At 42.7% G+C, this 18,369-nt stretch overlaps 1 protein-coding gene across 1 annotated transcript; it reads left to right on the top strand.

Moving 5' to 3' along the window:
- Positions 1-2,286: 2,286 nt before the first annotated feature.
- On the top strand, positions 2,287-17,009 carry LOC309678469 (interleukin-2 receptor subunit alpha-like; the record flags this gene model as incomplete). Its single annotated transcript, XM_082491510.1, has 7 exons — positions 2,287-2,350; positions 12,333-12,518; positions 12,741-12,863; positions 13,160-13,396; positions 14,866-14,907; positions 15,860-15,907; positions 16,876-17,009. Exons 1-7 carry the CDS (start codon positions 2,290-2,292, stop codon positions 17,007-17,009), a joined length of 831 nt encoding a protein of 276 aa, XP_082347636.1. The 5' UTR covers positions 2,287-2,289.
- Positions 17,010-18,369: the final 1,360 nt, after the last annotated feature.

The following is an 18,369-nucleotide window of genomic DNA, read 5'->3' as shown; positions in this document are numbered from 1 at the left end:
AATAAAATCCTAGTGGCTATTATCCACCTATGCTGAGATTTGCTGCTTGAAAGAAAATGGCTGCGGGAAAGAGGGAGCCTGTCTCAGCTCACCTGCCCAAAAGAGACCTTTTTATCAGCAAAAGCAAAAATTCAGCTTGTTGAGGATCTGTGTCTGCAGTCCAAACTGCTGCCCTCTGCTTAGAGTTTGCAATCATTAATTGACCGACAGGATTTTGAATAGCTGAGAGAGGCAGATTGAGCTGAAAGACTGCAGAAAAGGTCTCCCATCTCTGTCTCCATCATGCAAATAGTTATGAAATTAAACAGTTTGACCAGGCAAGAAATAGAAGGAGATGTTGGGGACTAAATCCCTACATCTCCCAAGAGCAGACCACGTATTTAGTAGGGGAAGGACAAATTGTGATAAACAGCCTGGGAATTTTTGCCATGCAATGTAACAATGTCTTACCAACCCAGATGGTTGTGGTTCTGCATATGAAGTTGCACATCACCAGGTATCTTGAAAAAAGGTGAAGAATTGGGGTCTATGACGTTCAGACAGATATTTCAAGAGCAAACAAAGACCTTCAGTGGGCTTTGGCAACCTGGCCTAGTTGGAGGTGTCCCTGCCTATGGCAGGGGGGTTGGAACTCAATGATCTTCAAGGTCCCTTCCAACCTAAACCATTCTATGATTCTATGAGTGATTCCTATTATCTTATTAAATATGGAAAATTATTTGCTACTAAAGCAAAGGCAATAAATATCTGTGGAGCATGAAGCAGCCCCCAGGTGAGCAAAGCATTTTATCCACAACAGTTGCGCAAGAAGTCTTACTTGTTCTCTGTGCCCTGTTGCATTTGGGTTTGGGCAGTAATGTCCTGGCCAAAGCCTCATTGCCAATAGACCCTCCAAGAGGACCGACATCAGTGAAGCTGCACAAAAACTTTCATGGAAAGGGCAAAGGGAGGTTTATCAGGAGAGAGAGAGATAGCAAGGGCTGTAGCATCCCTTCTGTCTGCTGCTCTCACAAGCACTGCCTAAAGTCTTGTTTGCACCTTTCCAGATGCTGGGGGAAAAGATGCACATTTGTGCAACCTCCCATACATGTGGCATCTTCATTCACACCCTCCGCAAAGGTCTGTTATGGGTGTCACTCAAAAGAAGCTCCCTTCTGTCAGCTGCCTTTCACAGGACCATCACCCGTACAGGTGTGAGAACAGGAGAGTCTCTGATAGTGAGGAACAGAGATAATATCACAGCATCCTCAGTGTCTGTGGCTGCAACTGATGGACACAGCCGTCGCAGCATTTAAAAATGTGTCACATCTATTTCTCAGCATGCCTGTTAGGAAAATTTCATTCGTTAAGGATTTATAAAAGAGAAGTAAATGTCCAGCATGTAATAATCATGACAGAATACTACAGATAGTTTACATCTGTTTTTCCATAGTCTATCCCAATTAATTCTCTGGGTACTAACAGATAATAATTTCTGAGGAAATGGCTGTCGAAAAACTACATAAAGTGTGATATTTCCTTGATCATTTCCAGTTTTCCACTGAAAAGAAGAAATTCCACTGAAGCATGGCAAACCCAGGCAATCTAGGAGCAAGAGAAACCCTTTCCAAACCTGTCAGCCTTATCCTCATAGAGTTTTTTTTTTGGCCAAACTGTCCATCCTTCAGAATCTCAGCTGTCACTCAGAGAAACTGCAAACATGCATACATCAAAAAACGAATGGAGGGGGACTTTATCATCATTAGCAGATGACCTCCAAAAAGCCAAAACGATACCCCATGGGACCTTTTCTTTGTAGGCAGAGACCACAGGTGGTGTCTGAGGTCCACTGTCATACACCAGACAGCTATTCTGCTGCGATGGTCCTTCTCAAAGGCTTGTTCAGCCACAGATCTGGGGTCGAGTGGCTGCACAAACCCATCAAAATCTTGCCCCCTTGTACTGACCTCAGCTGCAGTGGAACAGCTCTGGAGTCAGTAGCTCTGATGTGTCAAACCACTTCCTACACACGACGGCACGCTCCACCACACTGAGCATTAAGTTTGATTTCCTGGATAAAAGCTACTAATACCTGAACAGAGAGCAGACGTTATTCTCTCTCGCGGAGCCAGCCAGCGAAACGATGATTTGCTGACCAAAGAGTAAAGTCCTTGCCGTGCACACAGGGTGATGCTCCCCACCAGTCTAACCAGGCGGTAGATGGCTCTTTGGCTTGGTCGGCACCAGCCCATCGCTTCTGAGAAACTTCACCATCCTCAGTGTTGCGGAGAAAAGATGTGAACAAGTCCCATGGAGCTCAAGTGCCTTTTGATGTGGCTCTTGTTTGTATCCATCAAGGCAAACAAGCCAGGTAAAAGACTATTTCTGCGTTTTGGGGAGGGAAAATATGATTTGCTTTTTTGTGGTGGCTGCTGGAGGATGTTCGCAACATCCTGACTGCTTTCAGGTAAGGAAAGATGTTAAGATCTTAAGGAATTTATGATTCTAAGGAAATGAGAAAAATGGGGTTTGTGCCCACAAACCATCAACTGCAGACAATCCAGAGCACTACAGGATATTTTTTTGTCTGAGTAATGTATGTATCCTCCAACCCATCACTGGCACAGTGGGCAGATCAAAGCAGCCTTGTGCACCTTAGGTGGCTCTTTGAATTTGTTGTTTTTTTTTTTTTTTCCATTTTGCATGTAACTTTAGGAAATATAAAAATAGACACTGAAATGTCAGTACCTCTGTAGGTAAAACCGATAGCAAGGCTATTAGTTAAAAGGTGCCATCCAAGTTTGCTATGGGTACTATAGATACCAAGTAGTCTTTCAGCCACGCTTCCCAACCAGTAATGCCTATAAGCTATGAACAGAGGCAGCTAATTCATTTGTCATAATTTTACATTTTTATAAATTGTGATACTGTTTATATGTGGCTTATTTATTGTGACAAGTGTGTGCATTGAGAAATGGTCTGGTGATATATTAGCGGATTTGAATTTAAAATGCTTTGTTGAGAGGGGAAAAAAAAAATAATCTTACATTCTCAGTGCTCCATAAATGTGATATTTCCTTCTGTATCTGCTGATGGCGTCCAGGTTGAGAGGTATGAGCAGATGCAGCCTAAGGCAGGTTCCCAGATACAATGGTGCTGTAACTGCTAATGGGTCATCTCTAGCAGGGCTGTGAATTTTACCGGGGGCAGGGCACCTCACGGGAAAATTGTGTTGCTCATAATCAAACTCATTAATGCAGGAAGTACCTTCACAAATATTTAACCCTCAGGTGATTTTATTCTTGTTAAAGTGTTTTGCCAGTAAACACTGTAGCTTTGCTTTCACGGGGCACTTTCATTGCCAAATGAAGTGCTGGTGCCCACAGCAAGCGTTTAAGTGCTGCGTGCAAGAGCATCGCTGTGAGACGTTCAGCCAGAGATATGTAAATAGGATTGGTTCTGGGATGAGTCAGGTCCCCTATATCACGCTTTCTGAATTACTGTGCCTGGGACACATTGTGAGGTATCTTGCTGGCAAGTCTCGTTTATCAGAAATCTTTCTGTTTTTTGGAAAAAAGTGAGGGGTGTTAGAGCAGTTGCATTTTATGCTATTTGATGTGATTTAATTCTCTGTTGAATGAATAAATGCATAGCATTGCATTCTTCACTGTATCACTAAGCTCTTCTTTCCTCGGCTTCCTGTATTTATTTTCAATGTCTCTGCCAATTTTTAAACATAACATTTATATTTTTTTTTTTTTTAAAGTTCTCACTGCAAATAATACGCTAAGGTAGAAACACCACCTTTTACCAAATTAGGGTGTTTTATTGTAGAGATGCCTGAAGTATTGTGGCTGTAAGACCTATTGTTTTTAATTCCTTAGGAGGATCAACAAGGAGACCTGGGAACAGACATAAGCAAAGAAAAGGGAAAGAGGCTAGGTCAAACTGGTGAAAAATCACCTATGTCTCATGTCGTACGATGCTATTTTGCCTTAGTCTTTTCAGCTCGTGCCAGCCCTGCAAGTTCAGCTTTGTAAATAGATCCTGCCATAGAAGTTGTTTGCAAGAGGGTTTCTGGCAAAATGCACTATCAGGTATAAATAAAATTAGGGGAAAAAGAAAATAAAAAGCCTTTTTTTACGGAACAGTTTCACTGATAGATCTCAAAGTGCTTTGAGAGGGCAAAGTCCTCTGATACATATCTGGGGAAACCAAGACATGGGATGATCATTCATTTAGTAAAAATTAAACTACACCTTAGCGCTAAAAACGATAAGAGAAATGCTGATTTTATCATGAAGAGTATGTCATTTATCTCATTTACTCTGCACAGCAGTAGTGCCTAGAAGCTGCAGGCATGGATGAGTCTTGAAGTATGCTAGGTGAGGGTCAAATACAAGATAAAAGCTGGTCTGTGCTCCTACGACCTTTCCATCTTGCTATTCGTCTTACAGGAATACACTGAATAGATTTGCAAGTTAAACCTGGAAAGGATTAAAACTCACAAAAGAAAGAATTTCATTCAGCTGAATTTCATTCACACAAGATGGGTACCAGAACTCAGTCATTTAAATGAGAGGAATTTCTTTCCCATTATACTTGCATATTAGTGCTTGCTCCCATGGATTTGAAATGCAATGAGGAATAAATTAAAGTTGTCAAACATATACAAGTGTTTCTTGGAAGGTCAACCAGAGAGCAAATACTTCTCAAAACCTTGCAGCTGCAGTGTCCCCCAGCAGCAAAGTGCCCAACACACAGCTACAATAAATAAAAGAGAAAAATTGTTAAAATTGTGATCCCGCTGAGGAAAAGCAGATGTTACGGACAGAGATCCTGCCGTATCTGTTTCTGCTGTCAGACGGAGAAATCTTCTCCCCACCTCATCAGATATGAGATGTTATGTCCTTCCTTTTTGTCACAGCAAAAACTCCATTATTTAGAGGCAGCTAGAAAGCTGCTACTTATTGCCTTCATAGTGTTGCAATTTTGGTCTACCTGCTTTCTTCCTCGATGTTCAGCTTTGTCTCTGCTGGTTTTGGTGTTGCATTAATTGTACCTTCAGAACCCAGCTTTTGGATGCTTTCTACCCATGGTTTCCATCTCCTGACCCCGCTTCTGAATCTTAGAACAACCTTGGCTTACTGAGTCCTTGCTCCATCTCCTCCAATGATTCTCCAAAACTCACATTTCCCAAGTCCTTCCCTGACTTTCTTCATTTGAATCCCTGTTCCTCAGCCCTGCCAGGGTAGCAGCACTGTCATCTCTGCTTTTTCTTCATGTTCTCCCTTTCTAAAGGGGAATCACCCAGACAAAGAATATACAGCCCTCTTTATTTGGAAAAATGTTTCATGCATTACAAGGGCAGAAAAATCACCAACACTAACAAATAATTTCCATCTCATTCTTGAGAGCTCCAGCAAAAAGCTCAATGACCATGCTAAGGCCACAAGTCAAATGAGATGGGTCCTAAAGCCATATTTGAAATCAGAAGAGTCCCACCAGACTTTTTTTCACTGTTACCCAAGGCTGGGACACATGCTTATTCTCCAGTTCAATTATTTTCAGGGAGGATATTCTCTACTGCCCTTCCAACCCAACAAAAGGCAAGGCTGAGAAAGCTATAGCCAAAGGAAAGGATCTGAATTTCTGCTGCTGTTTAAAAAGCCAATTTTCTTTCTCAGTATCGTGTTTTTCCCTTTAGATGGAAATACTGAAGAGGCGGGTGTTACTGAAGTCACAGATTTAAGCAAAAATGTAGCCAAACCTATTCAAAACCCAAATGTCACACACCAAAACAAGGCTTTCACGTATGATATTCTCAAAACCAGACGTGTTCTGCTACCATACCATGTGCAGTGGTTGCCTTTAAAGAGTTTGAGCTTTGTGGCTTTACCACAGAACCAAGAAGGTTATAAACACCCAGAAACAACAGAATAAGAAAAACAAATGTCCTCCATTCCCCACTTCGTACATTTTCTACGCAGTGCGCTGCGTTTGGGCTAGTTTTCCTCCCTCTCCCTGCCTTAGGAAACACTCTATCTCTTTTCTAATTCTCCGTCTTCCAATTCCACATTTTCAGTCGAAGTCCCCAGCCCAGCCTCTCTGCCCAGGCGGGTGTGAGTTTCATCTCACTTAACTTCAGCCATCTGCAGCATCACCATTTCCACCGAGCTGGACTTGTGGACCCCGTGTATAGCCAGGGGAGAGAAAGTATCCCTTTCAGGACACAGTTAATCCACCAGATTGCAGATAACGGTGCAATGAGTCATGTCCTCTGATTCTCTTTCTAGTGACTACACAGGGAATTGAAATGTCTGCTTTTTGTTGGCTGGGTGGCACGCAGTCTGTGCCTTAAAATAGGAGTAAATCAGTGCTTAATGGGGATAGTTGTGTTTAGGAAGAGGACAGACAGATGTCCAGTCAAGAAACATCTGGGTCAGTGGAAGACATGACAACCTCTGCAATCTGCTTTGCTGGGAACTTACAGCAAAGTGAGCTTTAAAGTGGTATCAGTGCATTCGCTAAACCACACTAATTACTGATGTGAGCATGTAAGAGCATTCTTCCACCACTGGAGCTGATAAAAAGAGAGAAGCACCTGTAAGCATTGCTCTGGGGAACTTAAGTTAGGAGTCTGCTGTCCTCTAGAGAGGTCTGCCCAGCTCCACTTCCTACAGAAGGAGCTAAGAAGGCAGGTTCCTGAGGCTAAATTATGCTTAGCATGAAAAAGCTTAGTTCTCTGTCAAACCAACTCTAGCCTTGCTGTATATGGAAATATTTTTGCATTAGATTCCACTGCCTAGGTCAATGGCACACAGCTGGTTAGCATTGATTAAGCCAAGAGATAAGAGAAGTGCCTCACTCCCAGACCTGATTTCCTACGGTCCTGCAAAGAGTTCATGGACAGCTCCTGCTGGTTCATATTCCATTTTATTTTACACTGTCTTTCCAACAGAAACATGTATCAGTACAGCAAACTCAGCAGGCATTGAACTGCCTAGTCCTTAGAATAGGACATGCCTCTTCTCCACTGCTAGCGATATTAAAACCCATCTCCCGCCCCATAAGGCTGATCTCTCCTCCGTCGCTGTTTGCGTTAAATCTTGTGCCTGGAGGTTTCATCTGCATTGCATTTCTGTCACTTAAATCGCAGATTCATTACTACTAAGATAACTTTGTAAGATAAGCTCTGTGTAATCTACAGTACAGCTAACCAAAATCTCACAGGCCAATTACCATAAACTTCAGGTCTGCACCCGAGCCCCAGAGCTGGGATCTGTTGCCAGCTTACAAATCTACATAGACAGTAAATGACATTAATCAGAGGGGAAAGAAGCAGGCAGAGCTGTAGCTAGCTTGTTAACGGACCCTTTGGAAAAGAGTTTTGAAGTTAGAAAAAAGTTCATTACCATTTTCAGTCCAGTTGCTGGTATCAATTCCTTCTCTTCACCCGTATCAGTTTCATCTTCAGGAGACCTGCTCTATTTAGAAAGCGCACAACTTCAGACAGCATACAAACCCCCAGGGCTGAATTAGCTTTTCAGGGACATCAGGGAAAATGTCTTCATTTTTGCATGGTTTGATTTCTTGGTATCTCTGGGGAAAGGCTCTCTTCATCTCTGAACTGGGCAGGTGTGTGAACTGCCTGGTTTCTTCCACTGCTTCTACCCAGATGTTCAGAACAGCTGGTTTCCTACCGATCCCGTCTTACTGCCTTTGTATTTAGGGGAAAATTGTCCTACTTTTGCACTTTGCCGTTTTAACTTGAGATCAGAATAATGTCAGCGCTGGTGACACACAGCCACATGACAGAGGAAATTCTGAGTTTAGGTTATTGTGGCATGACTCATTGCCTGCGTTTACCTAATACTAAAAATACCTGTAAGAAATTTTCCTCATTCACTTCAGGACAAAAGGTGTTGTTCTGATGCCTTGTCTAACACTGCTCTAACAACTCAGACATGGAAGAGAAATAGGAAGGAGAGCTTCATAAATCCTAATTCTAGCAGCACATCTACTATGAGCAGTTTTGTGCTGGGTCATGTATTTGAATGGGAAACCTCAGGGAAGAAACCCAAGCATTGAAGAAACTGATGGTGATTTAGCTAGGGGGTTTCTTTCCCCTGAGCCTAAATAATGGTGCTAAATGCTGAGAGTAACCAAAGACAGTTAAGCTTTATTTAGCACGTGGCAATGAACTTGCGAAAGACAGGGCATGGCAGGGTATTCTGCTTGGCACCAGCCTCCAATAACTCCTATGTGATATCTGACAGCTTATGTGGAAGTACCAGATGCCCTAAGACACGTCAAATGGCATCAGGCACCGTTGCTTAAGCAGGAATAGCAGGAATCCCACCTATCTTGTGGCTCAGATCGCAAGGAGTGGCTTCCAGGTCTCAGAAAACTTAACAAACTTAATTTTGGGAGCTCACCAGAAGATGCAATAACTACTTTTTAATGTTTATGCTTCACAGATGTCTATCATCTGAATTCACTGGTCTCCTTCTAATTCCAAGGGCATGTGTCCATCCACTATATGAAAATATTTGAAACCAGTTTCAGAATTTCCAGAAATGCTGTAGGCACCAAAAATCCATGAATATAGGGAGAAATACAGATTCCCAGCTGCCTTAGGAGAGCTGCATGTTCTAGCAGTTCTGCAACGGATAGCAGTGCTAAATCCCATGAAAGCAATTACACCAACCTCTCTGTTTGGCCCATTTCAATACATCATTATTACCTCTAAGGGCAAAGAAATGGAGTCACGGGGCACTTTTGGGGTGTAGGAGATGAGAATGGTAAGTGGGAGCTGATGAAGCTTGTGAATGAAGGAAAGGGAGGACAGAGGAGATTGGGCTGGAAAGAGGAGGAGATGGGGACACACAGCACCTTGTCACAGGGATGGAGAATTGGAGGATGTAGGGAAGGAAAACGAGGAGGCAAACAAAACCACAAGAGATTTGAAGGTGATGTGAGGGCAGCCTTTTAAACCAATACTAGCAGGAGTGTAGCCCTGGACCTGCTGTGGAGGGATGCAGAATCTAGGAGAAAGATGGGTCACCAGAGGCTACGAGGCAGGTTACACCTAGGAGTGCAGCCCTTTCAAAAGATTTATATTTTCATCAACTCAAATGAATTGACAGATTGATTACCAACAACGTGGAAAACAGCAAAAAAAGCAAAGTTATTCTCCCCCCCCACAAATGTAAAAATTCAGAAATCTAGTCAAGGAGTAAATCTACACTGCCATTCCCTAGTTCCCTGGCTTCTTCCCATCCTTTGGCTCTGTTACCATCCACATGGCAGGGATGTTGATATTTTAGGGGCAAACCATGCAGTTTTCTGGGGCACAAAGACTGAATGAAGTTCTAGGGGTAATTCACTCCAGAGGTCATTCCGCGTAGGCAATTTGATCCTGACCTCACCAGCTCTGCTTCCTTTTTGCACAGACATCCCACATTATGCCAAGAGGTCCAGTGCCATGAAGCACCCCTGCACACCTATATGCCACCACCTATGGCCTCTGCAGCTTTGGGGGATACTTATTCTCCCCTGATGGTAGTTCAAATACAGCAATTAACTTGAACCTGTGATGCTGCTAAATGTCAAAGCACTGGGAGCACTTCTGGGCCAAACTATAGCTTCCATTCTCAGAGTTCACTGAGTGTGTAGCCATTATCATGAATTGTTATCACATCTACTGCCACAATGCCCGCAGCCCTGGCTGATAATTAGGACTCGTTTGTGTTAGGCATGGAACAAATAGCTGACCAACACAAGGAAGTTTAGGATCCAAATATAAGGCAAAAAGGTACAGAAGTAATACTGATCAGCATGTTGGGTGCCTATTTGGTCTTGAAAGATGAGTAGAAGACTACTCAAGGAAAAGCACCTCTGAAATATGTAAGATATTTAAAGACAGTGAAGACGAAAAATGGCAACCTGAAATGTCCATATTCCTGCAAGGCTCCTCCCAGTGTGAGGACTGGTACAACAATAAACCCAAAAACTGATGACTTTGATATCAGATATGTTGGTGAGGAGGTCTAGCATGGGCAGAGAAGCCAATGTTTTGAAAGGATATGACAGTTGATAAGGAGAAAGTTCTTGAAAATGGAAGTAAAATATTTGATGTGACAGTGAAGCAGTTAGAAGTCAACAGAGGGAAGCAAACAGAAGGCAACGATGAGACCTAGGAAATTCATCTTTCCAAATGCTTTCTAGATCAGAGACAGGAATGTGGTTGTAAAAGCCAAAGAAGTGGATACTACAGTGATTTAGATGTGAGAAGACAAGAATTTGAGTGATGTGGATGAAATGAAAAGGCTGGATTCTGGGAGCGTTGCATGAGATCCAGCTACAATGTGGATGAGTTGATCCAAGAGCGCCAGACTGATGGGTATCGCTCGCCATCCCCCCACGCACTATTTCTGCACAATCCTTATCTAACGCGTGCAAGTTCAGAACCACCCTAAATTCATTTGATCATCGATTAAAACAACAGTTGCCCTTTATGATGAGTAGGCTAAATGCTGTGGGTTTTCTTAAGAAGAGACTAAAGAGTTGTAGGTTTGAGAGCCTCGTGCTGAGATTCAGATCTTCAGTCTGCTTCAAAGAGGCTTTTGAAGTCTTGAGGGAAACATGCTTTTAGCTTTCAGGGAAAGTGAGAGTACGTGATCTCGACTTGCTTCTAATCTGATAACTCTTTAATTTTAATCACCCTGACAGTCTGTGGTAAACCATGTGGTTAACTATTTCGGGTACAGTTGCTTCTCTCGAAGCCACAGTCTGATGTAGTTTACAAGGCGAATCCTTTGATAACACAAAGATACAAGGGGATTATAATATCCCTTATACAGCTTAGCTGTTAAGCTGCTCACAATGCTTTTCATTGTTGTCTTCCTCAAACTTTGTGACTTTTACTAAGCGGGAAGATAATGAAAAGTAAAAAGGGCAGAAAATATCAAAGTGAGAAAATGATGGGTGGCTCTGAAAGAAAAGGGCATTGCAGGACTTGGTCTGGGAGTGGCTGATTGGGTTGCTGTTGGCAAGGCATGGCTTTGTTTCAAGGAGAAGGCACTTTGGGAGTCAAGGGCAGACGCCAAATGATGAACAACTATCGGGGATTCAAGGCCCTTTCACAGTCATTCTTGCTGGTTGCTAAGGCTGTGTTAATTATGGCTGCAGAAAATGTGAAGACACAATGACTAAGAAATTTTACTCATAATCGCTGTTACTATTATGCATAAGCATAAAGGGCCACAGATCGTGCACCCAAAGATCCTGAATGTCAGCCCTGATGCAACCAGCCTGTTTTGTGTTTGAATTTCTCAGCCTTTAGGCCTTAAATAATCATTAAGTAGCGCTTTTATCAACTTCTAGGTCTCCAGCTCAGCTTCAGTGGGCTTTTCAAGTGCACTGAAATGATTTAACTTAATTCATTCCAACTGATTGAGAAGTATATTTAGATGTGATTTGCTGATGACACAGCACTTCACGTCCTTGTTTTGGGACAAGTTATATTTAGGTTTGCAAACTTATTTCACAGTAAGCTGCTCTTTGGTGTGCTCAGACAGAACTGAGTCTACTCCCATTTCCAATGTTTTCTTATAGATGATTGCAACTTTTACTGACTTAGTTTTGCGTATTATGCCTCACTCCATAGATTCAGGGCTGCACACTCTGGTGCAGGCACCAGCTCTACAATATGATTGTGTACAGCTTCATTAAGAAAATGTTTTCTTCGTTAAGAAAATGTTGCCCATCTGCTGGGTTCAGGCAGGGGGGCACAGGAGCAGGCAGATGGGCCTGGTGCCTCCCCCCCCACTCCCAGCTGCTGCAGAACATCCTTGCTCCAGCATCCTTTCTCCTCTAGAAGAAACACAAGGGAGTCAAATCAGCCCATTCTAATTAAAAAAGTGTAGACAAATACAAGGTTCAAATGACACTCCCAAGGGATTTTTCTGCATCCTGAGCAGATCTATACTTATAAAATCAATGGCAATAACTAACTCCAATGTGAAGAAGGTTTTAGATGGTGGGATTGTTCTAAAATGAAATTAAAAAATGTTCACTTAAAATAAATAATAGTTTCACCGACACTCAGAGCCTTTCCTTGGCTTAAAGACAATCAAATAAACATAGCTTTGCTACCCTCATGTTCACTTTCCAACATCCAGTTTCTTCCCTCAACTGTGATTTTATCCCTGTGGCTGGGGGCAGAATTAGGCTTACTTCACTGAACTCTGAGCATGACCTGGTATTGATAAGACAGAAAAATGTGGGAAGTCCTTGGTGAATAAAGTAGATGCACAGGCTGTCCTGATTCTCAGGCTTTCTGTTTGCAGAAAAATGCCCAGCTCTTCCAAGGACCAAATTTGCTGATGTTACTGCTGAAATATATCCAGTGGGGACCAAACTGTATTATGAATGTGACAGGGGCTACACGAGAAGAGTTGGCCAGTACCCAGGAATTCGGTGTCAAAGAATACAGCAGGTTGCTTCGTGGGTCTACAAGGAGTTTGAATGCATTGGTAAGTGATTATTATCCTTTTTCAACACCTGTAGAGGCGTTTTTCCTATGAGTTAGTCAGTGTAAGACACGTCTGGGCATTGCTCTAACAAATGATCTTTTGTGCTTATCTTTGCAAATTAGAACTTGCAACACTTCTATCCTGCCTTTAAAAGTTTGAGTGCTTTGGCTATCCTCTGCTATTCGTCCTGCTGTAATTAAGCAAATATAACTTTTCCCACAGATGAGACAATTTTGTTGTTAATGGCTCCCACAATGGAGTTAGATTTTACACAGAAGCCAGAAAGAGCAGCACAGAGCCCTGCACCCCAGAAGCCAGAAAACCTTTCAGAGTTTGACCAGAAAGGTCAGTAAGAGCTCATTCATTACTTCTTCCACCGATTTCCATGGAAGCAGTATAAGAACGATGAGTAATTTTTAATTGTTTTGACAGACAGAGAGAAAGAAACAATTGCTATAATATCTTGGCTGAACAAGTGATACGGTGTAAATGAATATTTTGCATCCTAGCAAAAAATTAGGAAGGCTTGGTATATCCTGCTTGTCTATATTTTGTAAGAATACAAATCATGCTGTTTCAAGAGCATAAGCAGTAGGTAAAATCTATCTGCTTTAACCGTGTGCTGCCTTGTGATCCTGCAGATTTTTGTGGTCCTCCCAAGACAATTCCACATGCCTCTTTAAGCCTGAACAAACAGTATTATGTGGGGCAAGTGTTACATTTCAAATGCCAGAGCGGTTACGATAAGCGAACCCCCATCTTTGGCACCCGCACGTGCAAGAAGGTGAATGGCAAAATCATCTGGACCCCCCTTGACATGCAATGCACCAATGACAGCAGCTACAGTGACGAGTGGCCGCCACAGGCGATTGAGCCGGGTAAGATGGTTGTTTTGGCATCACATTGGTGTCATGACATGTTCATGCAGGGTCCAGACCCGCTAGCTCAGCACATCAATCTTGCCTGGGGTTTGGGATGGAGAGATCAGCGACCTCAGAGCTCTGACACTGATGAAGATGTCATCTCTGACTGATGGAGATGACATGTCTGGGGAGGACATAGCTCCACCTACTTTGTCTTGGGTGTCCTTTCATAATAACTGCAAAACTGCAGGAATTTCTGAGCAGATAAAGCCACGCTGTCATATACTAGGAAGAAAATAGTAGAATCAGCCTTTCTCTTTCTCCTTCCTCCTGGCAGCTATAGGTCATCTATTGTCACTTCACAGGAAGGTACTCCAAAAGGTATATGTAAGCATCCCCCATGATTGCTCAGGGTTTTAGGATCCAGAATTTAGCTAGCCCATAGCTAAACCTGAGTAATGTGGCTCAGTTCTCAATTTAATACTCAGGTTGCAGTTTGGAACAAAGAGACAGCAAGAAGCCCACCAATATTGCACTGCAGTCTTTATGGACTCAGATTGAGCAGGACATGCACCACTGTGGTCTGGCATCTTGAGTTTCACTGTTGAGGGAGCCAGCAGGGCTCTCAAGTGAGGCTACAGAACCTCTACTTCTTCCTTTTTTGCCTTCAGATGTGTTAATGAAAAAAAAATAAGATCTTCATGGCCTCTACTCCACCCAAATCACCTACCTTTTCTGATGGCTTCTCTCCTAACTCTACAATGCATAAGATCAATATGCAGAGAGGAAACAGAGCCCCTTTCTCAAGTGTCTATGAAAGCACTGATAGGTGGTAGGCAGAGCTATAGTAGGTGGAAGGACCCAGCTGTCCATCATCTCTACAGTCCTCAGGCTTTCATTACCCTCCCAACCTCCTCTGAGGTAGGGGAGTGCTGTGGGCTGAATTTTATAGAGGTGGGAGCCAGTGCAAGGTCAACACGAGACGATTTTTCCTACCAACAGCGGGTGGAAAAAAAATGTTTTTCACCAGTAGTTGGGCCTTTAAGGAGAAATTAATCCTGCAGAACTGTAGATGTCTACTGCATAGATCCCCACATCTCAAGTTTGACTGCCTTCGTGACCATCAGAAGGTAATGGGTGTTGATGTTAGCTGCGCCATTTCACAAGTATATTTTAGTATGAGATGAATTGCACCCTTTAAAGGCTTGTTTCTCCCCAGTGACTATAGCAGAGCTCAGATGACTATCTCAGAGGTCACATCTATGTAATGGTAGGTCAGATGAATTCCAGCCCTTGTGACCCATCCCAGGCCATGGGGTAGAGCAGGATGGTTTGGGTGGGCCCTTTTGCCTTCAGAGGAATCTTTCAGGTGACACTTGGCCGTCGTTGCCTCTCGTTGCTGCTCTGGCTGTAAGAATTAATCACCTTACTCACCAGACACACTATTTCAGCATTAACCTGGGATTTTCTCCTCTTCTTCATAGATCCGTCTGTTTCCCTGTGGTGCCCAGTTCAGAGTGTTCCAGGTACAGTAGTCACAATTTGTTGTTTGGTCTTTCCTCCTCCTTCAGGACAGTAATTTTTTTTCCATTGATAATTTTACTTGGTACTATGAGGATGAAGGAACTTCTTGCTATGATGGAAATAATAACACCTCAACATACCAGTCCTAGAAAATGTTACAACCTATTGAATAGTCAGAGATTACAAATATTTGAAATTTTAAAATTAGGATTATGAAAAACATGAGACTGGATGATGAAACAGGCCATCTGGGCCTTTAATTCAACAGAGAAATAATTCCAGTTTCCTGCAAAAGTACGCTTGGGTGTGAGTCTTGCTCAGATCTTTGTAATTAGCACACCAAATATTTATTCCCCCAAAGTGTTGCCTTTCTCTTTGTTATGATGTGATGCTTTTAATGGGGCTGGATAAGGAATATCCTCCTTTTCCTCAGTTCTCGCCCCAGCATCCAGCACAAAGAGATTCAACAAGAGACCATTCTTATGAGACCTCTTCTTAAAACCTGCCCATATATGATACTGGCTCAAGTTCAGAGCTTCCTATTCAGGGTAAGGGAGAAATTCAATTAATTTCTTGCACCAGGGAAGTTTTGGGCTACATTTCTGGGGAAAAAAGTGTTCCCGTTTGAAGCCATGTTTCCAAATCCTAGCTTGGCACCTTGAAAGTCATCCTTCCCAATGTCACATGAAATAAAGATCTTGGCCAGATCCCATTCCCTGGAAGATACAGTTCACTTCACGTTCACCATTGACAGATATCAGATCAGCACATATGTTGATATCCATGCTGGAAACATCTATTGATGGCCAAGAAACAAACATGGGAATTAAGTCTGCTTAGACTCTCAGAGGGAGAGCTGTCAGACCCAGCCTGACTCTATCCTTGTCACTGCTTTGATGCTCTTTGCCAGAAGAGCAAATCGATACAAAATCAAGACTTTCTCTCTCTTCATAGGTTCAACTCATCCATCCTTTTCCTCATCTGTGATACTGCCAGTGACAGGTATGCCATTTTATTAATCGGACTCAGATTTGACCCCATCCCACCGAGCAGTTACTTTGCCTTTCAATTTGCTGTTCTAGCAGAGAGATCCATCTCTGTCCTAAGAGCTAATAAATATACTGCAAGACACACCTATGCCCATGTGTTGGGTGCAAAGTCAGTAAAGAAAGCGTAAATAGAGACTGTTTAAGCACTTAAGCTTTTTATAAAGAGGTTTTAAAAGACTCATAGGGGATGTAAAAGAAAATAGATCAATCAAAGGCCTAGTTTTTAAATGAAGCAATTTCAGATTCTTTCTCTGAGACTTTCTTTGAATTCAGTGAATAACTTGGATAACTGAATAACTGGAAAAAACAGGAAAAAATATTTAAATTATGTGTTTCTCATATTTTCAAAGGAGTAAAAAAAGAACGGGGAAATAAAATATCTTCTCACAGCTAAACTGATGCATTTAGATCAGTCTGAAGAGATTTTCTTCTCCCCCGTCCCCATCTTCCATTCAACAATTAGCTGCTAAAATAGAAATTGTCTTTTACTATGCATATACTCAAGACTTTGTACAAGGGCTCTCGATTCCAGCTGGAGTCTGCTGACAACTGTAGTGAACATCATAATAAGGAGGAATAACGTAGCGAGATAAAGGGAGGGAAGGAGGAGTATTGCAAACTATGCCAAAAACTGCGGCATCAGTAGCCCCTGGTTATTTGGCCGTGGTTGCTCTTTAGTTGCCCAGGTCCTCTCTGACTGGGTCTTGTTTGCCCCAGAGAGCAAAGCAATGGGACGACATGGAAGAACTCTTGCCTCTGGGCATGGGGGCAAGATGAGCCCCTGTCTTGCCTTTTTCTCCCAGTTGGAGTAACTGCAATAATTAAGATAACGCCAGGTACTAACCATGTTTATTTTCTGTTTTAACAGCTGTCTTTTTGGTTCTGCTTTTCATTCCCGCTGTCTTTATGTGACTCACCAAGCAGAGAATATAGTAAGTGGGAAGGAATCAGGAAAATGTGAAAACTTAAAAACAAAAGAATGGAAGAGTTATCAACTGGATCAGCCATATCACTATTGCACTGCTTCAATTTCTGAATACCTTCTTTGGTTTTAAATGAATGATCCTGGATTTTGGGTTATCTGGTTCAGCTATTAAATACTGGCACAAGAAAAGGAGGAACCAGAGCTCTTGAAATAAAAAAGCAAACTTTGTCCCAGCCATTGTGGAACTGAGAAAGGCAGTTCAAATAATGGGTGGAAAATGAATCCCATGGGGAAATTAAGGTTAATTATGCAAATATGTTTGTTTCAGATCAATTATGCAATCAGTCTTTTTCTCTCTGGCTAACCTGTGGGGAGTCTGGTGGAGCATCTGCCACCACGACCACGTAATTCTTCCTTCATCCCTCTGATTTCTCAGCTGTGTCATGACAACTTCGTATTTCAGACTTATTTCAGGCTGGCCTCCTCGCTGTTTCTATTACTACACTGAGATGCACAAAGGCTGTTCCTGTTCACAGGCTCCCCAGCCTAGTTAATCCAAGATGTCCCTATTTGACACTTGGGAGTTCTCCTTTTGTCCTCTCTCGTTGCTAATCCTCATCCCCATTTCTCTTCATGTTCCTTGCTAATCACTGATGGGCTCTGGTTCTCTGCTGAATGGAGATTTTTCTCAAAAAGGAGGAGGACCTCGTGAAACCACATAAGCAGTGCTTTTTTGCCAGTTCACAGTAGGATAAAGGCACGGAAAGTGTAGACGATGCTTTGAAAAATGTCTTAGTGAAGATGGTCAACTGTGGTGCAGATTGCCTGGGCTACTGTGGGACTTCTGAGAATATGACAGGTGAAAAATTGGCAAGAATGATCTACATTTCACTGACCGTGTGGTGGAACAAGTGATGAAATAGCCAATACCAGATGAAATAGTAACTGAGATCCTAAGTTGTGTCTTCTGCAAAAAGTACTGGGTAGTTTCTCATAGTAACTGTAGAAGAAGCCATAGAAAACTTTGCTACCCAGCTGTAGTAAAATCTTTTTCCTGTTGTAGAGACGACTTCTCGGGGAATCACGGCATTCAGATCCAAACTCATGAAATCAATACCTTGCCACAGAAGAAACCAGATTGCACCAGCGACTCCAAGACCAGCAGTGACAAACAAGAAGAAAGCCTGGACACTCAAATACAACGTGTGAAGGAGGCAGAAAATACTATGGTTTAAGTCTTATGGGGACAGAGTGACTTTCCACCTACAGAGTACGGGTGGAGGGAGTGCACCCCATCACTGACAGATGGGGAAGAAGCTCTGCCTGAAACTGCTTCTCAGAAACACTTCTCCTCCTCCTACCATATAGCAGATGTATTGCTAATGTAACTGCAGCCTCTCCCAAGCGACCAGGCATACATACGGACCGGTCGCCCAAGCACGCTAGATGATGGCACTGTTACTACAGCCCACACACCGCCTTCCCCACAA

The sequence above is a fragment of the Vanellus vanellus genome, assembly GCF_965231255.1.
Source record: "Vanellus vanellus genome assembly, chromosome: 1".
In the NCBI taxonomy this organism is placed as follows: domain Eukaryota; kingdom Metazoa; phylum Chordata; class Aves; order Charadriiformes; family Charadriidae; genus Vanellus; species Vanellus vanellus.
This window is presented reverse-complemented; position numbering and strand designations above follow the sequence as displayed.